This window comes from Protopterus annectens, chromosome 12.part0 (genome assembly GCF_019279795.1).
Source record: "Protopterus annectens isolate FY-2018-M chromosome 12.part0, PAN1.0, whole genome shotgun sequence".
In the NCBI taxonomy this organism is placed as follows: domain Eukaryota; kingdom Metazoa; phylum Chordata; order Ceratodontiformes; family Protopteridae; genus Protopterus; species Protopterus annectens.
Genome location: NC_056746.1, coordinates 1,508,311,057 through 1,508,337,610, shown reverse-complemented (window position 1 = coordinate 1,508,337,610; position 26,554 = coordinate 1,508,311,057). Strand labels below are relative to the sequence as shown.

General features: G+C 43.2%; 1 protein-coding gene across 1 annotated transcript in view; it reads right to left on the bottom strand.

Annotated features, from left to right (window-relative positions):
- The window catches only part of RHBDF2 (rhomboid 5 homolog 2), a 1,958,103-nt gene that overhangs the window by 1,006,962 nt on the left and 924,587 nt on the right, over positions 1-26,554 (bottom strand). Inside the window, exon 10 of the mRNA XM_044089036.1 lies at positions 22,504-22,578. Coding sequence (XP_043944971.1) covers positions 22,504-22,578 — 75 coding nt within the window. The remainder of the gene's footprint in view (positions 1-22,503; positions 22,579-26,554) is intronic.

Here is a 26,554-nt window from a genome sequence, read left to right as displayed (position 1 = left end):
AACTCCAAGTAGCTGCTTCCAAAATATCCTTAGTTGCCACCCCCCTTAGAAATGCTGTTGAAGTGGCAGTAGCCCTAGTGGAATGAGGCCTAATCCCAGCTGGAATCTCCTTGCCATGATGGGAATAACAAAATGCAATGCAAAAGCCAATCCACCTAGAAATAGTTTGTTTTGACACAGGCTTGCCCTGAGAACTCAAAGCAAAAGAAACAAACAACTGCTGAGACTGCCTGAAATCCTTAGTCCTGCTTAAATAATAACGCAATTGCCTGTGTACATCTAAAGTGTGCAAAATCTTTTCCCCTTTATTTTGAGGGTCTGCATAAAACGTAGGCAAATGAATAGTTTGGTTTAAAGCAACACTAGAAACCACCTTAGGCATAAAAGAAGGATTAGTACGTAATGATACCCTATCCTTATGGAAAATCAAAAAGGGCTCTACTGCCATAAGGGCCTGCAACTCAGACACCCTTCTTGCAGAAGTAATAGCCAACAGAAAAGCAGTCTTCCATGACAAGTATTTCAATTCAGCAGTAGCTGCAGGCTCAAAAGGTTGTAGAGTAAGTTTTTCCAACACAAAATTGAGATCCCAAGCAGGAGTAGGAGCTCTACGGGGGTCTTATATTCTTTGCCCTCTAAGAAACTGCTTGAACAAAGGATGCGAAAACAAAGGTGGGTCACAATCATAGTGAGCTGAAATTGCTGCAGCATGAATCTTTATGGAAGAGAAGGACAAACCTTTGTCCAATAATTCAGTAAGATATTGAAGAGCCACACTCAAATTAGGCTCAGAAATCTCCAAATTCTTTGCTGTACTCCAAAATAAAAATCTCTTCCATTTTTCTGCATACACTTTCCTTGTACTAGGTCTTCTAGCTTCCATAATCACATTTAAAACTTGTTGAGGAAGTTGAGACCTGCTGTGTTTCAACACAGAATATGCCAAGCTGTTAGATGAAGAGAGTGTAGCTTGACATTGAGCAGATGACCGTCCTTCTGAGATAACAGATGAGGAATCAGAGGTAAAGGCCATGGAGGCTTCTTTACCAGACTGTAGTAGAGGGTACCAGTGTTGCCGAGGCCAATCTGGAGCTATCAAAATCATCCTTGGCCTGTCTTGTCTGACCTTTAACAGTACCTTTGGAAGAAGAGGTAGAGGTGGAAAGGCATACACATGAAGGTTTTTCCAACTGAAAGACAGAGCATCCACTTTCCAAGCTGTGTGATGAAACCCCTTTGTGCAATACTTTGGCAGCTGGTGGTTTAGTGGAGAAGCGAACAGATCTATGTCTGGAGTTCCCCATGACACTGTCAGTTTCTGAAAGACATGAAGATCCAGTTTCCACTCGTGGGGATCCATGATTTGTCTGCTTAACACATCTGCTAAGGAGTTCTGTGCTCCTGGCAGAAACCTTGCCTGAAGAGTTAGTTGCAGGCTGAGCGCAGTCTCCCATAAAATCATTGCTTGCCTGCAGAGAGGATAAGAATGTGTTCCCCCTTGCTTGTTGATGTACCACATGACAGTTGTGTTGTCTGTTAGAATCAACACCTGCCCTGGAAGAAGTAACTCCTTGAAAGCCATTAATGCAAACTGGACTGCTAACATCTCTTTCATGTTGATATGTAGATGCTGTAGTCTGGCAGGCCACTTGTCTTGTATCCACTTTCCATTTAGATGAGCTCCCCAAGCAATGTCCGAGGCATCTGTCGTTAAGATCTGACTTGCCTCTGGCCGGGTCACAGACAGTCCCTTGTTTAGGTGACATTCCTGAGCCCACCACAAGAATTCTTTTTGAAGGCAAGGTATTATTTGAATGACAGTGTCCAAATCCTGGCAGTGCTGTGTCCATACATTTATGAGATACCATTGTAACTTCCTCATATGCAGTTTGGCATTGGGAAGCACCAGAATACAAGATGCCATGAACCCTAATGCTTGAAGGACTGTCCTTGCAGTCAGCACGGACTGATGAGATAGTTGATGGAAGTAAAGTGACAGACTCTTTTGTTTGTCCGGGGTTAAAAGGCCATCTGGGCTGCTGTATTCAGTCTCACACCCAGAAAGCACATGTCTTGAGAGGGTACTAGACTGGACTTTATTTCGCTCACAGAATACCCTAGGCATCTTAGCACTGCGATAACATATTCCAGGTGCTGTAGAAGAACTTCCTTTTCTTGAGCCAGAATCAGGCAGTCGTCCAAGTAAGGATAGATTTGAATTCCTTGAAGCCTGAAGTAAGCTATCACTGAAGCCAGAACCTTTGTGAACACTCTGGGCGCAGTAGATAAGCCAAAGGGCAATGCAGAGAACTGATAATGAGAATTTCCAGCTCGAAACCGCAGATACTTCCTGCAACTTAGCCTTATAGGCACATGAAGGTAAGCTTCTTTGAGATCTAAAGTTACCATCCAGTGATCTTTGCCCAGCAGAGGTAAAAGCTGTTGTAACGTCAACATCTTGAACTTGGGAATGTCCAGGTAAGTGTTGAGGATAGATAAATCCAAAATTGGTCTCCACGTGTTTCCCTTCTTTGGTACAAGGAACAGGCGAGAATAAAATCCTAGGCCCCTTTCTGATACAGGGACTGGCTGAATGGCCCCTATGTGAAGTAACTGAGAAATTTGCTTGTGAGCCTCTTTTCTTTGTGGAGGAGGAACGTCTGGCATGCCTTTGAAAGGGGGCATTGTATGGAAATAAAATCTGTAACCGTGGTGAATGATATCCAACACCCATTTGTCTTGAGTAATTAAATCCCAATTTTCTTTGAAAAGAGACAGTCTTCCTCCCAAAGGAGCTGCCAAACGTGAATCTGCTGGCAGCTGAAAAGCCAGGTCATTGGGTCTGTTTACGAAAGGACTGACCCCTGCCCTCACCAGAAGTCTGAGCAGGTGAACTCCCTGTTCTAGGCCTAAAAGAACCTTGAGCCCTGCCCCTACCACGTATAGACCTACCCCTAGACTGAGAATCATAAGCAGGATATGTCCACCCCTTAGCAGGCCAATTTCTACTAAACTTCGGTGGCTGCACCTGCAAGAAATCTTTAACAGTTTGCATAGACTTAGCTTTGTCCTCCATTTTCTTTAAAACTGCTTCCACAGGCGATCCAAACAACACATCAGACTGTAAAGGAGCATCCAAAATCCTTGTCTTAACATGCTCAGCTAAATTCTGATCCTTCAACCAGGCATGCCTGCGAAGAACAGAACTGGTAGCAGCCACCCTCGAGGAGGCCTGTACAGCATCAAAACCACATTGCAAAGAATGCTTACCCACTTGTTCAGACACATGAACCAAATCCAGCAACTCTTTACACTCAATACCTTCCGCCAAAGCATCCACCTTAGATTTCAATTGTGAAAGGAGATAATTCTGATATTTTAGCATGTGAAACTGACAATTCAAAGCTCTCATGGCTAGAGTGGAAGAAGTATACACTTTCTTTCCCCACCTATCCAAAGCCCTTGCCTCTTTATCAGTAGGAACAGGATTTTTAACCACAGAAGCCTTTACACCCTTAGGCCCTTGAGAAATAGTTTCTGGGTCCCCTAGGACTCTTAAACAAATATTTATGAGCTTCGGGCACCCTATAATACCTATCAGGCTTAACAGGAGCAGGAGGCAAAGAATCAGGGTTCAGGGAAGCCTCTGCAAAAACATCTTCCACCACATTCAACACAGGAGGAATAGCTAAAGGCCTATGCTGGGGTAAAAACAAGAACTCCCTAAGCCTTTTCCTGGAGTCAGAGTAATCCTGGCCTTCCCATTTAAAGTGCTCCCTCATGGAATGCAAAGTCTCTGAAAATGAGAAATCCTCAGGCGGAGAAGCTGTAGGAGTGGAATCATCCACATCAGAATCAGAATAAGTAGGATAGTCCTGCATATCTTCCACAGAAGATTCTGAAGCCTCTGAACACTGTTCAAAACTATCAAACTCCGGTTCCACCCTAGGCCTCTTATCAGGCGGAGGCATAGAACCCCTAATCATAGTAATCAAATCTTCTGCCATTTTAAGCATATGTTTCTTAGGTACAGAACCCGAAATGCTAGGAGAAGCTCCCACTGAAGCTGAACTAGGCCTACCTCTGAAAGAAGTTTTGGCAACAGAAGGAGAGGCTCTAACTACCTTGGGAAGAGAGGGAAGAACAGTCACCTGAGAAGCCCCCTCAGCCTGGCCTACCTCCTGAGAAGGCACATCCTGTAAGAGTATAGTTTCTGCCTGGGACTCCATGGAAACTCCTGGCAAAACCTCCGGCTCCACTGAGCCTTCTAAAGAACCGACGTCCGGGACTGCCGGTTCCTCAACCCTAGGCTTCACTGTTTTATCCTTGCGCTTCTTGGAGGCGGCGGAGCATCCGACGGCATTTTATAATTGCAACGCTTCCCAAACACTAACCTGGCACAGTCTAACCTCCTCTTAATAGTGCGTTTGTTAAACCTAGCACAAGAGCGGCAACCAACAACGCCGTGCTCAGGCCCTAAACAAGGTATACACAAGGTATGATAATCCCTATGAGGTATCTGTTTCCCACAAGAAATACAGTTATTCACTTTTTCTGACATCCGGTAAAATACTGAGGCAAGAAAAACCAAAATGTTCCCAACGGGTACTTAGCCAACTCTGTTTCGGTCTGAAACTCCGTTTCGAAATATTTCAGTACGCCAACCTGCACTCGCAAAACTGCTTCTGCATCGGACCATGCGGCAAAAAAGACTGAGGATATGACGTCGGTCATGCGCATTAGTACCCTGACGTACTGACGTCAGTCTAATGCGCCCTGACCGACGTCAGCCTTATACTCTGGTATTCGGGCCGACTGGACGCGGACTATACCCAATAGTCAGGACTGCAGCAATGGAAGACGAAGAACATCTGCATAAGAGGAAAACAGTAAATGTTTGATGTGATGGGAAAGAGAAAACAGGGAATCTGTTTTTGGGAGTGTAACAATTTGGCAGATTTTTAAAAAATCCTTTAAGAGTACTTTGACATAAAAATTAGGGGAGCAAACGGTTGTAACTAAGAAAACAAGCCCTTTCAGCTAGGATACCGCATCTGAATGGTCTGCACATACTAATACCTTACTAAGTTTAATGCTACAGGCTGCCAAAAAAATGGAACTCAAAATCTAAACCAACTGCAAACGAATGTTTGAATTCTGTAAAGAAGATAAAAAAACTGGAAGTGGGATTTTTAGAAAAGGGAAGCGTCAAATTTGTGAGCTTATCCACTGGCTTTGCCCTTAAGGTTTGGTCCTCAGCAGTTGTGATGCCTCTCAACAAGGGTGGCCCCACCATAAACACCCAGCCTAACAAGCCACATCTGGAAGACTATAGAACAGGTCATAACAGACCTAATAAACTAGGATATTAAAAAAACAGTCTTAAGACTTGACTACCAGCAATTTGGCTTTAAGGTTAGATCCTGACTAATGAACCAGGTATTTTTAGAGGGTATTACAAGCTGTGGACAGTGGTCACACTGTCCATTAAGCACACCTTGACCTTATCAAAGCAACTGATACTATACCACATGCCAACATTATCCACAAGCTAAAATGATCCTTAAATAGTTAGCTGGCTAGCAAATTAGCTGAGGAACAGAAATGGGAAAAGGCCAAGAATTTATTTTGACTGCAGTCTTGAGATAGCCTTCCCTTTCAAGGACTGATATCAGAGTATAGGTAAAGAGAAAGAAACAGGGAAGTCCTAAGCAAAAGGCATGTACTGGTAGAGGTTTTAGTAGAATCTAGAACAGAAGCTGCTATTAAAGAGAGATAATTAGTAGGGCATACAAAATACTGCATGATAACTATAAGAACTGGCATGACAACTACAATCCACTCTGCTACAGGCCCCATGAAGGAGCTCAGTGTCTCTCCAATCTAACACCACTCAAGTATTCAACTGTGGTGCCACCTTTTTTTTTATCATTCTTATAAGAAAAGCGCAGTCTGGGTCTGAACTGTCTGCAAACAGCTAAAGTTAACTTTGAGTATGTGTCTACCTGTTTGAGCCAATATTCATTTTCCCCTGGAGAGCACTCTGCTTTGTCTTGTAAGCAGCTCCCCCCCACACACACACTCATCTTCCACTTTCTCTCTTATTCCCTTCTATTAGCAAATAGTATCCATAACTGATCAATACTGTGTGTTTGTTAATTTATACTGAGACCACAGTAGCCTACTGTTACAAGGTTATCCTGTTTTTCCACCTGAGTAATGGTTAAGAAATGACTTACAGTTTCAGAGCAGTCCTTGGTCAATTGTGATTGTTTCTTAAACAAACTTTGTCTTTGCTTTGGCTCATTAGCAGCAGTACAAAGAACTGCCTGCTCACACCCTTGTTCTCCCCTTCCCTGTTTAAGACAATCCCAAAGTTAATAAATATTACCTGTGGCAGGCACCATTTTTACAACTACAACCACCCTTGTCACCATCACATTTTCATTTATCAGTTAACTCTGTTACCTGATTGTTTCCAGCCCCCTCATAAGAGCAACTAACAGTCTCTACCCGCTACGCTCCCCACCCTGCCCCCTATTCCCTCCCACCCTCAGTGGTCCCACATTTATTACACTCACAAACCCCTCCCATCTTTCCAGTAGCCAACCACAGCACTAACTGAACACTACCTCCTCCATCTTCCCACTACTATCACACCTCCTCAACTAACATGTACAAGCATACCTTACCTATGCTCACGGCATGTACTCTCCTTGCATATCTTAGATCCTACCAAAGCTCCATCATTCCCCCACTCAACCACTACCACTGTACTACTACTCTCACCACCACTCATTTCTCACTCAGCTCCCCTCCCACCAACTCAAGAAACATCCCTATGCACCCCTCACATATTCTACCAACTATATTACTCAAACATAAAGCATCCCTACAACTTAACACAGTAACCCTCCCACCATACCTATTACCCAAAGAGCACAATCAAAGTTTCCCTTATAATCAAACACATTCAAAAACTGAGAAAACTCATGCATATCTAAACTAGCCCTAAGTGGAAATATCCACCCCAACCCTGGCCCTACCATCTCCAACCCCAATCCTCATAATCAGACTAGAAACCACAACTTCTCCCATATTACAGCCAATAGAAAGCCAAGTGACTTCCTTCTACTAAGCCTAAATATTAGAAGTATATCCAACAATGTCCATGAACTCCATGCCACCATAGACTTGTACTCCCCAGATATAGTCATCCTGACAGAAACCTGGCTAAAACCTCACGTTACCAGTGAGCAAATACTCCCTATAGGTTATGGCATACTAAGAGTAGACCAGCTAAACAAGAAAGGAGGCGGTGTAGCTATAATATTTAAACAGCATCTAAACATCCAGATCTTAAAATCATCAGCTCCACAAATAGGCAATGAAGAAATATATACCAACCTCAAAATAAACCAAAACAAAACCATCAACATAATTGGATGCTACTTTCCACTTGGCCAAAACATCCCTCCACTAGAAAACCTCCTCAGCTGGTCTACCCACCATCTCCCCCAAGAAACTATCATTTTAGGTGATTTCAATTTTGACTGGCAGTCCTGCTCTGGCAACCATCCAACCCATCATGTAAAGCTTCATGGCTTCACTCAACTAGTCCAGTCGCCAACCAGGATAAATAAAAACTCCAGCAAGCATACTACCCTGGACTGGATACTAGTCAGTAAGAACCCCCAGTCATATATAACAGGCTGCTTATCAGATAGCCTCAGTGATCACTCCCCAATATTCCTACTCAAAAAATACCTATACCAAGCTAAACCTGTCATCTACCGTCAAATACGTAAAAAACTAAACTTTAACCCACTCACATTCATCTCATCCCTCAAAGAATGTAACTGGCATCCTCTGAAGTACCTCAGTCTTGATGACGCAGTTGAATTTTTTTAATACTACCTTCCTGAGCATCCTTAATTACCATGCCCCCATACGACTTTCCAGAATCAAAGCACAACCCTCCCCATGGCTACAGAAAACCACCAAGTCAGAAATGAAAAACAGGGATAAAGCCTGGGAGCACTGGCGCAAAACCAAAACCCCCTCAACTAGACAGAAATTCCTAGAAGTACGCAATAGAGTCAAAAAGCTAATAAAACAGGACAAATTCCAATACTACCAGTCTGCCCTAGACTCCTCTCAACACAGCCCCAAACAATTCTGGTCCTCCATAAACTCCATCCTCCACCCAGGTAAAGTCAGTACCCCTCCTCCTAACATCCCTCACTCCTCAGAAAATATTGCTACCTCATTCAACACACACTTCACACAAACCATACTATCACTAGCTAAACACAACCCTCCTCTCCTCCAACTAGTAATCTCCCCACTGCTTTCTCTTTCTCCTGTACCTACCTCCAACATAAAAAAAACTCTTAACTAAACTTAAGCCCACCAGATTAGCAGCAGACAACCTCCCAAGTGAATACTTACAAATCGCAGCGGATGCTCTTGCCTACCCTGTATCCATCTTGATTAACCGATCTCTGTCAGAAAGTTACGTTCCCACACTGTGGAAAGTATCACATATAATTCCCCTCCACAAAGGCAGACCCTCCACAGAACTAACCAATTACTGCCCCATAGCTATTCTCTCTCCACTCTCCAAAATACTAGAGAGATGCATACACTCTCAGGTCTCAGACTACCTCCTTACTAACAACCTCCTTTCCAATACTCAGCATGGTTTCCGACCAAACCATAGCACCACCACTGCCTTACTCTCCTTTACTAACACTATCCTTCAGCATAAAAACAATGGCCATATTTCCTCTGCTACTTTCCTAGACCTACCTAAAGCATTTGACATGGTCCCACACAAACAACTTATCTCTGTCCTCAATAACCTATCCTTCTCACAATCAGTCTCCAACTAGTTTCAGAGTTACCTGTCTGACCAACAATCCGTTGTATGGCAGAATGACACATTTACCCAACTACCTGTCTCCATAGGGGTTCCCCAAGGATCCATCCTTGGACCCCTACTCTTCTCTGTTTTCCCCAATAATCTAGCCTCTGCTACCAAACCTGGCACGCTCATACAATACGCAGATGACTCAACCATCGTCTGCTCAGCCCAGTCCCTACCCAAACTGCAAAAAGTCATGCAGGAAGCCTTTTCCTCTGTTGAAACTTGGTTATCCGATGCCCAATTAATACTCAACCCAAACAAAACTAAACTACTCATCTTCCAACCCACCAAACATACTCAAAACAACTCTCACTTTATCACAGCAAAAGACAACACCAATATATACCCAACTGAACACACTAAATTGCTAGGAGTGGAAATAGACAAACTAAAATTGGACATTCACATATCGCTGACCATAAAAAAAGTCCACAAAAAACTAGGAGCACTATATAGAAATAAGCAATTTCTCACCAAAGCAGCAAAGATTTCAGTAGCAAATTCCCACCTTATCTCCACCCTACTTTATGCCTGTCCAATATATACCAACCTAAGGCAATACAATCTAAACAAGCTAGAGACCTGCTACAACAAAATCGCCAAATTCGCCACAGGGGCATCCTACCATAGTCACCGCTGTCTCTCACTTGCTGAACTGGGCTGGCTTGAACTCCCTCACCTCCTTCAATGGTATCAACTCTCACTCGCCAACAATCTAGTAAATCATCCACTAAATGTCCCATCCCTCCAGAATCTACTCCAACCCCATTGCACCACCAGACCACTAAGATCCAGCAAAAAAATTTACTTGCAGATCACTAAAGCTAATAACTCTGCTGGGGAAGCACTATTCTCTTGCACCATAGCCAAATTATGAAACTCCCTCCCACCCACAATTACCTCCGTACCATCATGCACCCACTTCAAAACTTTACTAAAAGCACACTTAAAAACATGCTGGCTATGCCCTTGCAACTCCCACTCTAATATCACCCTCCCAATCCAACCACTACCTTTCTTTCCACTCCACTAACTACTTTGGTTATAGCAAGCTCAGATGCTCCTAAGCCAGTATTTATTATACAGCAGGAATGTCTTCTTGTAACATTTGTTAATGTCTGTTTTGTACTTAACAGATAAAAGATTCTAGTTGTCTACTGATGTACCATGTTCTTCATCTGTAAATATGTTGTAAATAATTGCTATGTAAATTGTTAATCGCTATGTAATCCAATGTAACTACTGTCCGTTTATTTTAACTGCGGAGCTTTTCTCCCCGGGCCTCCGCTAAAAATGAACCTACATCCAGTCGGACACTCCCGGTCAACAAATATAAATAAATAAATAAATAAATAAACAATCAGAGGAAGTTAGGAAAGGATTGAGAAGAGAGATGGGATAAGCAAATTCACAAACAAACAATGGGAGGACATATGTATGGCTTCCAAATGTGTAAAAGTCTAAAAGAGGATCTTCGATTGGAAGTGTTTGCATAGGTATTTTTATACCCCATATAGACTCCAAAGAAATTTTCCTCAGACTGCAAATGTTACAGATGTGATGAGGAAGAAAGAGGGAATTGGGAAGATATTTTTTGGGAGTTTAGTTGGTAGACTTTAAAAAGTCCCTGCAGCCTACTCTAACAAACACTGGGTAAGCAAATTGGTATAGCTAAGGAAATTATTTTTTGAGCTATGACACAGAATCGGAATTGTCTAGACTAAGGTTTTGTTGAGTTTAACCCTGGTGGCTGTAAAAAAAAAAAAAAAAAAAAAAGCAATTACTAGAAAATGGAAATCAAACTCTAAACCAACTGTATTAAAAGTAGTGAATACAGTAACAAACAAAACAACTGGAAACTGAATCTTTTAAAAAGGACAGGAGAAAATCACATAGATAAAAATGAGAACTGTGGTATCAATACATGCAGAAAAATGTTTTGGAGGAGGAATGAGGTTTAAGGGAAGGCAGGAACTGAACGAGCTTTGTAATGTTCGTGTGACGCCCCACCACTGATGCAGTAATCAAGAAGTCTCACTCCTCACCACTAGCAACAGTGGGGGAATGTTCACTGGGAGGACGACAGGTACACACACACAGTATTTCCAGATACAGCTCTTTGCATCAAAGGCAATTTCCTTTAAGAGCACACAGACCAGTCAAGTCCAGGGCTGGTTTCTCAGTCTTTCTCCAGATCCCCAATAAGATCTCCACTGGCACAGCTAGAGAGATGAGTTCTTAGGCAGGTTTCCAAGCTAAGTCCGCCAACACTCACTCTGTCAAACCAATGATTTGTGTGTCCGTGCTTAAGTAGCTGACGCGAGCACACACACACTTGTAGAGGGAAAGGCTGGCACAGGTTTCCTAGCTATGCCCCCTACTGTCCAGACTATAAGGTAGTTACCACTGCCACCAGAACCCTTTATCAGCTACTTTAAGGCCCTTAACAAAGGGTGTCCAATTTTACTGTGCAATACTTATATTAAGACGAATGGCAGTTTGACCAACAGGAAGGCTATTAGGAGTGGCCCACACCGTGTCACCAAATAAACATGCAAGTACTCGCAAAACTTAAATATCTCTACACAGATCAGTCACAATGAAAGGCTTAAATATATTTAAAACAAATAATAAAAGAACAAGACAATACTAAATAAATATTCACAGTGAAAGAGTTCAGAACCACAGGAAATATTTAAAACATTGGAGGACAGTCTCAAATAAAGAAAAAGATCTAAACTAAGCTTCACAACATTCCTGACTGAATCTAAGAAAATTACTATAAATAACCCAAGAACTTACTATAGAGCAAGGTAGATGGGATGAATAGATCCTCTAGTTGTTGTCAGGTCCAAGACAGAATCCAGAATGCTCATCTCACTAAGAGACTTCTCTAAATAATATCTCAAATATTACTCACTTTCCTCACTTATCTAGAGGAAAATAGTTTTTTATTCAGGCATGTCCAAGGGCCAGCTCCCAGTGTTCTCTCCTGTCTATCTGATGAATCTGGGCATCTTGGGGCAATGTAGAAATTGCCTCATGTGCACAGACAACCCTCTCCCTCCTACCACCCAACACTACAACCTGTGAGAGATGCACTTACCTAGCCAAACTGGAGGTAAAGCTCTCTCTCCAATCAAGACTGAACTTGACAGTCAAGAGGAGAAGGTAAACACTTGCACCACACCACACTCATCACATAGTCTCACTAAATCTACACCACCAAAATCCACGCATAGTAACACAAAAACATTCGCGGAGGCTCTCAATAATAACCTGTCTAAGCAACAGAGACCTCCAAAGTAGAAACGCAAGCAACCTCCATCCCCCAACACAACCCAAATGACACACAGCTCGCAGACTCAGTGTGCCACTCAACCATAGCCAATAAGGCAAAACAACGTACCCAACACACTAGTCATATGTGACTCTATAGACAGGCACAATGATGTCCCACTCACCAGGCTAAACAAGGAGAAGGTTACTGTCAGCTGCCTGTCAGGTGCCAGGATCCGCCAACATAACCCACGCACTCAGGTCACTCCACAAGTAGTACAAATATGACTTTGTCATTGTCCATGTTTGTGTGAACAACCTGAGACATACCTCCCTGGACTACATTAAGAGAGACATGGAAGAGCTCTCCGATCTTGTAGCCCAGGCAGGTATGACCCTTGCCCTAGGTAGCATTCTGCCATCACCCAGAATGATGCCGCAGTATAAGGACAAAATGATTGACTTCAACAATTGGTTAAGCTTCTGGTGCCATTCTAAAGGGATCCAGTATCTGCCTGCCTGGGATGACATGATCGACAGACCACGATGCTTTGCCAGAGATGGCCTGCACCCGTCACCCCCTGGGATTAAGGACACTGGCTAAGGTTCTTGCCACCCCTTTAGTGCCTTTTTTAGGCAAGGTTCAAATGACAAATTCACCACCATAACAGGAACAGGTAAGCAAAAACTGAGGGTGATGCTACTACTAAATCTCAAAATGCACTCTCGAGGCACTCCTTAAAATGGAGAACATCGATATCTGTGCAGTGACGGAGACCTGGTTCAAAGCTCCAGAGAGCATCCCTGCACTACCAGGCTGGATCGTGCTATCCCAAACAGAAGCAAGACACTATCCTCCAAAAAAAGGAAGCCAATCTGGTGGTCCCCTGCCATAAACAAACTGTACAACAGAAGGAAGAAACTGTTGCAAAAGAGAGTAAAATCCCATGAGTGGAGGAGCTCCCTGGTCAGCTTCAGTAAGAAGCTGCGATCCCTAATAAAATCCTCCAGAGCTAGTTACGAAAACAAAATCACCACTGATTCTAAAGACAACCACAAAGCATTCTATAGATATGTCAAGAATCTCAACGGCAACACTCAGATCTGCTCTGAGTTACAGCACAATGGCACTAAATATACAGACCCAACTGATATTGCCAACATTCTGGCAGATAGGTTCAGTGCTAAATTTACCCCCCCCCCCCCTCACTCCCTAAAGAGCCCATCTCTATACCGGAAGAATGCAAAGTTCCTGTAATCACAGCTGCACAGGTAAAAAAAACACTCTCCAAAGCCAAGAACACAGCATCCATGGGACCAGACAACATCCCAGGCTGCATTCTACACGAACTACAGAACGAACTGGCACCCCACCCAAGTACCATGTTCAATCATAGCATCACCTCAGGCTTTGTGCCTGCTGAATGGCGCACAGCGACGGTTATCCCACTCCACAAGGGGGGGGGGGCCACCACGGACCCCGGTAACTACCACCTCATTGGCCTGACGAGCCTGGTCTTTAAGGCCAAGGAACGTATCATCATGGAACTTATAAACAAAGACACTGGTAATCTCCAAACTCTGGACCCCACCCAGTTCGGGTTTGTAAAAGGCAAATCATGTCTCTTAAACCTGATAGACTTCTTTGAAGCAGTCACCAAAGCCGTAGACAAGGGTAAGGTGGTTCACACTGCCTATCTAGATCTTGCCAAGGCTTTCAACACCATCCCCCACTCTGGAATTATAGATAAACTCACTAAACTAGGTATAAATCCCTAGGTCACAAGATGGGTTGCCAACTGGCTCACTGACAGAACCCACACTGTGAAAGTAGCAGACTCCAAATCCAACTTCAGACCTGTGACAAGTGGAGTACCACAGGGTTCAGTCCTGGGTCCTCTCCTGTTTGGTATCTACTTCTCTGAAGTACAGGCTAACACAGAAGGTCTTTGGCTAACCAAGTTCGCAGATGACTGCAAACTAGGAGCCATAATCGAAACTCCTAACGATGTGGACATCCTACAAAAGGGCCTCACTGAGACAGATGCCTGGTGTCAAAGCCATGGCCTCAAGCTCAATGCCAAAAAGTGCATGGTCATCCCCTTTGGTAAAAACTCTGCACCCATGAACTACAACATAGGCGGTAGTATACTTAACAAAAGTGTGATAAGAGACCTTGGGACACAGGTGGACAGTAATCTCTCCTTTGATAATCACAATGCCACAGTAGTCAGGAAATCCTTCTACGTGGCACACCTCATCACAAAAGGTTTCTCATCCAGAGAAAAAAAGAGGTCATTGTTCCCCTCTACTCATCACTCATTAGACCCATTATAGAGTACAATGCCCCTTTTGGTATGCACCTCACAAGACATCAACTGGAAAGGCCACAATACCTCACAGAGAGGATTACCGGCCTCAAACAGATGCCCTGCACAGACCATCTCAAAAAAACTCCAGCTTTACTCCGTCGCATATCGCCTACTCAGTGGTGATCTCTGCCTAACATACAAAGCTATGTCAAATCCAGTGCTGTTGGACATGCTCCACTTAAAGAAATCCCAATCCCTCCAAGCTACATGCTCTAGGGACTTAAACCTCGTCACCACAATAAACAGAACATGCTGGAGGGATAGATTCCTGTCCCAGAGACTTCCCATACTCTGGAATAAACTACATATCTATATCAAACAAAGCTCCTCATTAGCACTAAAAGAAAAATCTTGATGATTGGATGGGAAATAGGAAATTCACCCCAGGGTTCACCTCTGTGGCTCTGCTCGACAGTGGCACAGGAAAATAATTTTCTTGGGTGGCAAAAGCCAGGGTACCATTTTGGCTGGGCTTGTATAGGCCCCCAGGGCCAATAGCCTAGTACCTACCTATGAACCTATACCTAAATTAGTGAGTTTATCTACAATGCCTGAGTGGGGTATTGTATCAAAAGCCTTGGCCAGGTCGAGGTAAGCTGTACACAGTCTTATCTTCATCCAATGCTTTGGTGACTTTCTCAAAAAGTCACACCAGATGCAATAGGAATGACTTTTTTTTAATAAAGTCAAACTGTGATGGATCCAGTATTTCAGGTTACCCATTCCTCATTTATTATACAGGGTCCTCCCTTGCAAAAACTAAGTAAATCAAAGGGTTTCAACAACAGACTTCAGATCAGTCTACTAGGTCCACCATGAGCCCTGAATGCCAGAGACAGTTTGGAAGGGGTATGGTTGAGACAGATGGAAGATGACAACATGCATTTGGCGTTATGGCAAGTACATGACTTTTGTATCCAACGCCGTCTTTTCTATCCACTTCACCCTGTGGGACAGTATCTCCAGCCAGACAGACTGGGTGGTATCAGGAAAGAATATTCCTGAAAATGGTGGAGCCAAAGCAGGTTCTAGAGCTACTTACTGTCCAGTTTATGTGACAAAAACATACGAGTGTAAGACCAGGTAGCTGATGCACAAATATCTAAAAATGCATGACCAAACAAAGGCAGTTGAAGTAGATGCTGCCTAGCAGAATGGGCTTTTGGCGTAAGAGGTATGGATAAACCCTTCATGGTATAAACAAAGGACATGCGATCAGAAAACCATCTGAATGAAGCTGCTTTGGAAACTTGTTTCCAAAGGTTAGCTCTACAGAAGAGGACAAAAAGTTGGTCTGATTTCATGACATGTTTGGTCCTGCCCGAACAGAATCTCAATTCACGATGGTGGTTCAGGTAATGAAGCATGCATTCACCCTTATTACTGACGTCTGGAAAGAAAACTGGCAACTGAATCAACTGATTCAGGCCAGATTCAAAGGCCACCTTAGGCAAAAAGGACAGATTGGTCTGCAATAAATTCCTGTCTTGGTGAAAATAAAGGTAAGCGGGGAACAGAATAAGGCCTGAAGTTCAGAAACTCATCTGGCTGAAGTTACTGCAATTAAGAAAACTATTCTTTACAAAAGAAACAAAGGCCACAGTAGCAAATGGCTCAAGAGGCCTTAGCCAAAGCTTGAAAAGGAGAATTCTAGTGCAAAGGAGGAATCAGTTCCCCTTACTGGGGTCTGAACAAGATGATACTCTTCATATACCTCTAAACTGTCCAGATTTTTGCCTCATATTTTTTGTCTGTTTCTCATAAAACTGGTTTTCTGGCAAAGTACTGGCAAATCATTGAGGGCTGAATTCAGAAAATAATGGCAGGCATTTGAGTTTCAGACGTCATATGCTTCAGAAAATTCATGCTACAGCAAAACCTGTTATTCTATCAACTTTTTAAGCTTGTAATAGCAACATTTAAAAAGTATCCCTGTTTTGGTCTTTTGTCTCCTCATTATCTGTGGCTTTGTCCACATTTCTTGCTCTAAAAGGTTGAGAGGTATGGTACCCTTCAAAAAAAGATATGAATAATCTTAAGAGAAGAAATTGGCAGAATGTCTTAGCCCACATGGAAATTTGAAAAGGAAGCCAGCTGAACCTTAACAGTGCATCTAAATGGGCAGAAAAGGGATCCAAACCATTCAAAAGGACACATACGGTAAATATTCTCTATCTGCTACCAAAAACCTTTTTAGCAGAAGGCTTCTGAGAATAGGAGAGTACAGGATATACACAACTTTTTCACAGAGATTGGGATCTTTGGTCATCATTAAAGTGGAGGAACCAAGTGGGCAACCTGAAGGTTTTCAGCTTCAGGCGAGGGTGACCGAAAGGGTGGGAAATTAAATCTAGAATGGGATCCACAACCCAAGGAGAGTAAGTAGGTGAAGCCACAGGAAGGGGAAATGGACTTGTGTGGACTGCTTTCTGCAGAAACATAACCGTCCATTAAACAGGAAAGCATAAAAGAGACCCAGGGGCCAAGCATTCCATACAGCATCCTTTGGTAACTGTTCCTTGGGAGCATAACTCTCAACTGTCCAGATTTTCGCCTATATCTTTGGACTGTTCCTCATAAAATGTGAGGTTTTCTGGAAAATCACTGAGGAATGAAGTGCCTAAATAATAACATACATTTGAGTTTCAGTCTTCACATCTTTTGGAAAATGCATGTTAACACAAATCCTGTTATTCCAGCAACTTTCAAAATTTAAAAAAGCAATATTTAAAATGTGCCCTTATTTTTTTTTGACCACCCACCTCCTCACATTATCTTAGCTTTTGCCCAGACGTCTTGTGCTAGGAGGTTGAGAGTTATGTTTGGGAGGGATCGGCACAAAAAGAACTGCTGCATTTGGTTACTGAAGGGGACTGTAAATAGATTGTAGCATTGCTAGCCACGATGACTGAAAATCTGTAAAGCCACTGACAGACTGAAGTACCATTTATGAGGCATAAGAATGCACCTGCTCAACTTGTCCACTACAATGTTGGATTTCTTAAAATGTGTGTTATCAGAAAGTTTTGCAATGACATCACCCATTGCCACATGCTCAGGTCCTCTCGACAAAAGGGGATAGGATCAGGTACCACATTGTTTATGTACAAGACCACCTCAATATTGTAGGCCTGAACATGGAAAGCCTGCAATGCTAGCAGGACTGCTCTCATCTTCAAAACACTGATGTGCACATGGACTCTGACTGGGGCCAGGAACCTTGGGTCATATTCCCCTTGTATTGCCCTCCCACCCTCATCCCAGCAGGAAAACATCTGTGGTCACAGTGGTCTTGGGCTGGAAAAGAACAGATAGATGTCCTGCAAAGACATGTTCTGATGTCAGCCACCATGAGATATGACGACAGATTTTGGGGAAACGGACAGGAAAAGTCATTGGGTGAGTTTTGATAGACCACAGGACTGAAAGAGTCCATTGAAGAACCCTCAGAAAGAATCTGTCTAGAGGAACAAGACAGACTGCAGCAGCCGTCAGACCAAGTAAATGATGAACAAATTAATCTGGTGGCTTCTGAAGCATCAGAATTTGACTAACCTGCAATATTAAGGATGACAGTCTCAACACAGGAACTCTAACAGTCTGAGAGGTAGTGCTCAGATGGCAACAGATAAGCTTGAAAAGGTTCCAGGTTGGATTTGTTAAAACTGACTGTAATGCCCAAGGACAGTCACAAATGGAGCAAGGAATCTCTCACCTGCACTAATGATGTCCTCAAAGTTGCTGAAAGGAGCCGATCACTGAGGTACAGAAACACCCGGAATCCCTGCAGCCTAAGACAAGCTGCTACAACTGCCACACATTTGATGAATACCCAGGGAGCTGTCATGTCTGGTAGTGACTGCCTCCCAGCATGAAATGAAGGAACCTAATGAGAATGCCTTGTTATCTTGATGTGACAGTAAGCATCTCTTTGGCCCACCAAGCACATCCAATTTGCCCTTCCTCAGCAGAGATAGAATGGTCTGCACCATCAACATCAGCAATGTGGTCTGTTTGATGAAGATCTTTAACTTGATAAGGTCCAAAATGGGCCTGTGGTCCATGGTTTTCTTTGGCACCAAAAAAAAAAAATTCTAAATAGAACCAGGAACCATTCGGGTCTGGTGGGACCTCTTGGGCTATTCATTCTGTGAGCAACTTTTAAATATCTGCTGCTGCTTCCTTCTTTGGAGGGTGGTATTTCTGGAAGGGAGTTTTGTCTCAAACTTGGGGTAAACTGAAAATGAATGGTACACCCTCTCGGCAATAACACAACTGACATGATGGCCTCCCAAGCTTAGAAGTGGAGAATGGAGCGACCTCAAACTACCTCCAGTTTTGAAGCAGTCAGTCAAAGTTTCAGAAGTGCGCTTTGCCAGGGAAAATTTCTCTAAAGTCACAATTTAGCAAAACACCCCTGCCCCTAGGCAGCATATGATAAAGGTCCCTATCCTCTGCACTGTGCTGCACCTTCACTTTGAGCATCCTGAGAAAACTGTTACGGCTTACAGAAGAACAGCCATTCCTCCCCCATCTTGTTTCTTGAGATAGTACTCTGCAGGGTGGAAAACAACTCCTATGGCATCTGTCTTGTCACCCTGTTCACTCTTGGTCAGTGTGTCAATTACATTTGGTCTCAACAAGGTAGACCCATCAAAGGGGACATTAAGGAAGGACGCCTTAAAGCACTTGACAAAATTACATAGACACATCCATGCATGTCTGCAGACTGCAATGTTGGTTTCTGCCACACATGCCACCTATCTGCTGCACTGGAAATAAGTCGCATGGAAACATTTGATATAAATAAGATGGCAGCCAACTGAGTCTCCACGGCTTTACGAGATCTGACTGAAGGTTGAAATGTCATTGACTTAGTAATGTTGGTGATTAAATCCCTCTTAAACCTAGTCAAGTGTGTCTATAATTCAGCACATGGAGGGAAAAGGTGGCTGAAGTATATGTGCACTTCTTAAATCAATCCAAACTCCTGTAGCTTACTTTTCGGAGGATGAACCAAAGCACTCTGAGATTTCTTTCTTCCTGACTGCAGTGACCACAACAGAATCAAGTGCAGTACCCTTACTCCAGTAGGACCTATTCTTGGCAAGACCAATACTTCATAAGGCTTGTGTGATATTGACTTCACCACACTTCAACAAGTGCATCTGGATTGGGGGTCCAACCCAAGACATTGATGGCCCTGGACCAAAGACATCAAGAAAGACAGATTCCTCAGGGGAAGGAGCTTCAGGGGTCTGACATCCTTGTTCAATTCACAAGAAGATCGCCGAAGGAGGCATCACCACAGAGATTTAGTGGACCCTACCCCTTCGAGGTTAGAACCCTCAGTCAAGGATGTTTCAGGTGAATCCAAGTGTTTCCTTTTACACAGAATCTTCTTGTGTACCTCCTAAGGGGTAGAAGTCGGGGGGGGGGGGCTTAGAAGCACACCTTTTAGTGTGGGCTGACCTATGACAAGTTCATGAGGAACCAAGGACCCAGGAAAATGAGAAGTCTGTGAAGGAATCAACACTGAATATGATGATCATGTCATCAAATTAGATAAAATCCACTCCATAGCATTAAATGTTGAAGCCACAGCTGCCCAACTGGGAAAGGATCCTCCTCGATCTGCAGAATCAAGGAGAGATCCGCATTCCAGTTGCATCTGATGCCAAGGCCAGCATCAAGCTATCCAAGGCCAATGCAACCGGAGACAAGGATGGCTCTGATAATCTCAGAGTCAAATGAGAATAAAACAAACAAACCATGTAAAACCACAAAAACAGAGCAAGGTGAATGAACATTGTACTAGAACCACAAAAACATTATAAATAACTTAATAACAAGAGCACTTTCATTTAATGTATATTAAACTTCATCAGACCCCAGAGTCAGCACTGACCCTACTGATCTAGAGTTGACTACATCAAGGCTGTGGTCAGCACTGAAAGCATTCAAACTGTTGGCACTTGAACAACATGGGTTGCCATTGGCTCCAGGGTCAGCAGCGACAAAGAATGGACTGGAAAAGGCATAACTAGTAATGTGGCAGCAGGGGGAGCTCTTTCCACTCTCAGAAAAAGGAATGATCCTTACGTCTATATGGGCCCTTCAAAAAGGTTCTCCTCAGCTAATCCCTAATCTGACTCCTCAAAACTCCAAGTTGAACTTCTAGACTTGGAAGAAGCTATCGGGGACGGTTTGCTGGGTCGCTACATGGGTTTCTCAGTCTCTTGTGTCCTAAAAGTATAAGATCGGACACACTCAAGATGGGGCTCTGAGAATTCTAAATCCAGAATAATGTCTAGGAAGGGGGGCTGAGACTAGACTCCAGTGTCACAGATAAAAAAAATGGTCTTGGGATCTTAAATTGTGGAGACCCGAGTGGCTCCAACATTACAGCCAGCAAGACAGGTTTATCTGTACCAAGAGAGTACAGACACTGGATGCAAAACTGAAACAAAGAGCCTTGAGTCCTTCAGCTTCAGCTCATAAGAGGAAGGGTCAAAGAGGCAGTTTCTTGGTACCTTTTTTCCTATATTCATTTCCTTTTTTGTTTTGTCTCTCTTTCCTGCTCTTTGTCTTTCTTGTTCTCCTCCAATTTCCTTGGTGGTGGAGCAGAAGCATGTGGCATTACTACAGAACAGGAGATAGCCAAGAAGACTATGAAGAAAAATTGTGATGAAAAATTTTGCAAAGCCACTAGCACATATCAGCACAGCAGTTTTGGAGAACGCATCTGACACTGAAAAACGGCACATGAGATCTGAGGAGATTTAGGCATTCAGATTACTATGGGAAATGGAGGTGGAGCTTCGGAGCTGAAGATTCTGAAGTGCCAGCCCAGATCCAATTGGATCTTGGAACTTGATAACCCACAGGCTGAGACGAATGGAAAAGACATTAGATATGGGTGCTATACTCATGTTAATAGCTGATGCAATGAAAACAGGCTTAAACTAAATGCTAAAAAACATGCAATATTGCTGCATTTGGCAAACAAACCCTCCACCAAAATTTTAGAGTAAAAAACATTGCAACTGTGGTCAGGAAATCTTTCTGTCTGGTACAGCTGATCTTACTGGGTATTACACCTCTAGGTCCGAAGTAGTCCAGAGCCTTCTGCATTCTGCACTGATCATAGAATACATTGCCTCCTTTGGGATGTGTCTTACTAAATATATGGAGAGCAGTTAGAGAAACATTTCTGACAAAAAACAGATCATGAAACTAAAGGGACTGATCTATCAAAAAAGTCTGGAGGCACTGTCCCTGTATTCAGTGCCCTACAGACTCCTTAGAAACAATCTGTGCCTTGCTTTCTGGACAATTAGTTACCCAGCAGTCCAAGACTTCTTATTTCTCCACAAATTAAATGGTCCAGTGAATTCTAGAACCAGAGATCTGAACCCACTTCAACAAACACAGGTGGAGTGAGATTTTCACACAGCAACTACTCTTTCTCTGGAATAAACTTCCTCTCCAAATCAAGCAATGTGATATATTATCCTCCTTTAATAAGGAATTTAGACAACTACATGGGTATATAAATTCACCCCAGGTACAACTGGCCTATAGTACCTTTAAAAAGGAGGCAAGGTCTAAAGGTGGGTAACGGCAAGGCTTAAATGGCCACATAGCCCATTTGCCTTGCATTATGTTTTAATTCAGTGATTCCAGATAGTAGGAACAATTCTGAATAAGGTTGAGGGGGAGTCGAAGGCTGAAACTGAGCAATTTATGTAATGCTGGAATAAACAATAATTGTTAAAAATAAAATGTACATGTATACTGCATGAAAATACTGAAAATGTAACTATTTTTTCTATTAATTTATAGATACTTGCATCATTACGTTAACTGAGGTTTAATAAAGATGTTTAAAAATTTATAAAAAAAAATAATATATTGTCTTACCGAGCTTGGACCTATCCAAAAATTCTCCTGTTGAATATATTTAACACTTTCATAAACACCTTTATTTCGCAAAACCTAAAAGAGAAAAGAGAGAGTAAAGAAATGGTACACTTTTATGGCAAAATGCACAACTTCAATATTTATACTAAAGTTTTCAATACCAAGTTTTTTTTTTTTTTTTTTTTTTTGCAATGAATTATACTTCATACTGCAGATAATTATGTACTAAATAGTCAAAATAGTGGAATCCCCTTGAAAAAAATGTTTGATAACTACACGTCTCACTGGAAGTTCACTGAGACACACGTTGTGACAAGAAGCTTTATTGATTCAAAATAGATGATGGCCACTGAGATTTTACACAGAAGGCAATTCTACAATGGAAGACTGTTTCATGAATACAACTTAGTCTTCAATGAAACTCATTTTAGATGGTACCTTATGAAAGTATTGTTGTATAAAATCTTACCATAACTTTAGATGTCCTTCTCTTCTATATACTGCTGTATCCATAACATAAGGGAGTCTGCCTCTGGTCAACTCTTATGTCCAGACATTCTACAAAAGATAGATGCTACTGCGAAGGTACAATGTGATGTTCTGCATCTCTCAGCGAAAGTCTGTCATAAACAGACATTGGGTACAAAACGGACATCAGCATGCACCTACCTCAGAACTGTATGACGCCGAAACCAGTGACTATGGAGTGGGTACTCAGGAATCAGGCAAGCGTCAGGGGGAAGGCAGGGTGGGACACTGTACAGCAGTATATAGAAGAGAAGGATTATGGCAAGATTTTACACAACAATAAGTCCTTATATTCATATGCTGCTGTATCCATAACATAAGGGAGTGCAAAAGCTTCTGCTATTAAGAACTGGGAGGAGGGACAGAAGCATTTTCCACAAAGCCATGAAGGATGGCTCTGGCAAATCCTGCTCTGGACCTGGAAATGATGTCCAACTTAGTGTTTGGTGAAGGTATGGACAGATGACCATGTAACTGCTTCCAAAATGGCCAAGCCCTTAAAGAAGGCAACAGAGGAGGACACCGTCCTAGTGGAATGTGCCCTTACTGGGAAAGGAAGCATTCTGTCATGAACTGTGTAGCAAGTAGCAAAATGAGATGGTTTTAGAGATCCAAGGCAAAATGGTTTGCTTGGAAACGGGATGTCCCAGGGCTCTTGGGTGGTAGGAGACAAACAGCCTATCCAATTTGCGGATGCATTTGGTCTTGGCCAAATAGTATCAGAGTTGTCTATGTACATCCAAGGAGTGGAGGATCCTTTCAGCAGGGTTTTGAGGTGAAGGGAAGAAGGTACCAAGATTGATGGCCTGATTCTAGGAAAGTTCATTAACAACTTTAGGCATGAAGGATGGGTGAATATGAATACAAACCCTATCCTTGTAGAAAACTGTAAAAGGATGGGAAGCCATGAGGACTTGCAATTTAGAAACCCTTCTGGCTGAAGTAATGGCCACCAAGAGGACAGTCTTCCATGTACAGTGTTGGAGAGAACAGTCCTTGGCTGGCTCTAAAGGTGCTAGGGTTAAACTTTTCCAGAACAAATTTTAGATCCCAAGGAGGTGGAATGGACTTCCTTGGAGGTCTAAAGTGAAGAACCCCCTTCAAAAACAGCTTAACTTCTAGTCTAGAGGCTAGAAGTGGGACAGAAGAAGACATGCTATGATGGCAGGTAAGTGTGTCTTAATGGCAGAATAAGACAAGCCAGAGTTCATCAGTTCACACAGGTAAGACAAAACGACTGGAGGGTCTACAGACAGTGGTTGGCAATTCTGTTTTTGACACCAAACAGAAAACAGCTTCACTTGGATAGATAGGATTTTCTGGCCTCCTGCAGAACTTGAAGCACGTCTTCTGTGTAAAGGTCTCTTAAAGGAATCACAGCCCTATCACCCACAATGTAAGGTTCATGGTGGATAGTTGGGGGTGTATGAGCAGGACCATCCGGTGGGGTAACATACCGTTTGCCCCTGGCTAGATGATGTAATAGGGGGAACCAATGCTGCCTTGGCCAGTAAAGGGGGGTGGTGGTGGTGGTCACCAACTAGATTTGTGGTTGTTCTGTGAATCTTCAGCAGAACTTTTTGTATCAGTGGGAAGTGGGGGAATGCATAAGAGAATATCCCCTTCCAAGGGAATAAAAGAACATCTATTCTCCATGCTTCCGGATAAGGTATCCTGGAGCAGAATGTTGGTAGTTGTCTGTTCATGGCGAAGGCAAAATGATCCACTTCCGGAATGCCTCATCAATGGACCATGTTCCAGGAGCATATCAATGTTTAGCATCCATTCGTGGGATTCAGTCATGGCCCTGGTTAGAGTATCTGCCATAACATTCTCTGCTCAAGGTATGTAGATGGCTAGAATGTTGACTTGTCTCTCAAAAATGATTTCCCATGCCTGCAGAGCCAATCTGCACAGGAGGTAGAAACTTGTCTCCCTATTTGATGATGTACCCCAGCACTGTGGTACTGTCTCTGTGTACCACCTCAGCACTCTTGGCAGGATACGATCCTTGAAAGTTTGTAGGGCCAGTATCAAGGCTCTCATCTACTTGATACTAATGTGTTCCCGGTGTTGGTTTAGGGTCCATGTTTTTCTCACTCTCCAAGGTTGCTCCCCAACCTGTGTCTGAAGCATCTGTGTACAGGTCCTGATTGTGGGGTAGGGGTTGAAGGGCAGGCCTGGATTGGCCTTCATCTGTGCTAGCCACCAATTCAGTCCGCTGGAAAGACATGGTCACAGGAGAACCATGAATTCCAGGGGGGTGTAGGTGTTGCTTCCAGACTATTCTCAAGTACCACTGGAATTTCCTCATGTGAAGCCTTGCTAGTGGAACCATGGGGATGGTGGAAGCCATGAATCCTATGAGCCTGAGAAACTCTATGGTCGACAGGGCTTTGAGAGGAAGTATCCCCATGAAATAAGCGAGGGACAAAATCCTGTCTGGAGGAAGACATGCCATCATTTTTCCTGTTAAGATCCTGCATCCTAAGAACACATGATCCTGTGAGGGAATCAGGGAGGATTTTTGAAGGTTTATGGTGAAACCCAGACTTTTCAAGAGGGAAATGGTGAAAAGTAAGTGTTATAACACCAATTGAATTGACGGAGCCTGGATCAAGATATCATCTGGATAGGGGAAAAGAAGGATCCCCCATGTTCTGGCAAAGGCAATAACTTGTGCTAGGCAAATTATGAACACTTTTGGGGCCGTAGAGAGACCAACTGGCAAAGCACATAACTTAAAGTGTGCAAAAACCCACTGAAAAACCTGAGGAATTTCCTGATAAGGGGATGGATTGGGATGTGCAAGTAGGTGTCCTTTACGTCTAAGGACACCAAGAAGGCTTGAGGAAGGATCTGGGGGAGAAGAGGTGGGAGTGTGAGCATCCAAAATGAGGGACCTGGAAGGAGGTGTTGAGATGGGTCAAGACTGGTCTCCAGGGACCCTCTTTCCTGGGAACCAGGAACATTCTGGAGTAAAATCCCTTTCCTTTTAATTATGGAGGTACCTCTTGAATTGTGCCTTGGGAAAGAAGGTCCTGTGGAACTGTGGCAAAGGAAGCCAGTTGGTCTCGAGGGGGTTGTGGAATGCCTTTGAAAGTGGGACTGGTCTCCCAACACCATGAAATATCCCTGCTTTATAATGGAGAGGACCTCAAGAGTCCTGAGTAACCTGTTTCCAAGCCGGGTAAGACAGGGAGAGATGCATGTAGAGAAGAGTGTCTAGATTTAAGGGCTGGTAGTCACAGTCTACCAGGCTTGCCCTGAAAAGGCTGTTTAGAAGCAGGGGCAGAGAGAGCAGACCTAGAAGTGGTCTGTTTCCTGGTATCCTTTTTACCTTTGGATGGCATTTGTCTGGAAGGCCTCCTCACAAAGAAAGTTATGGCTGGACAGTTCCTTTGAAAGCATGGAACCGGGGAGACAAAAAAGTGTTTGAGCTCCTTACCCTTCTCCAGAAGGGCCTAAAAAGTTCAGCGAATGCTGAACAAAACAGAGTTTTGTTGTCCAAGGCAGCATCCAT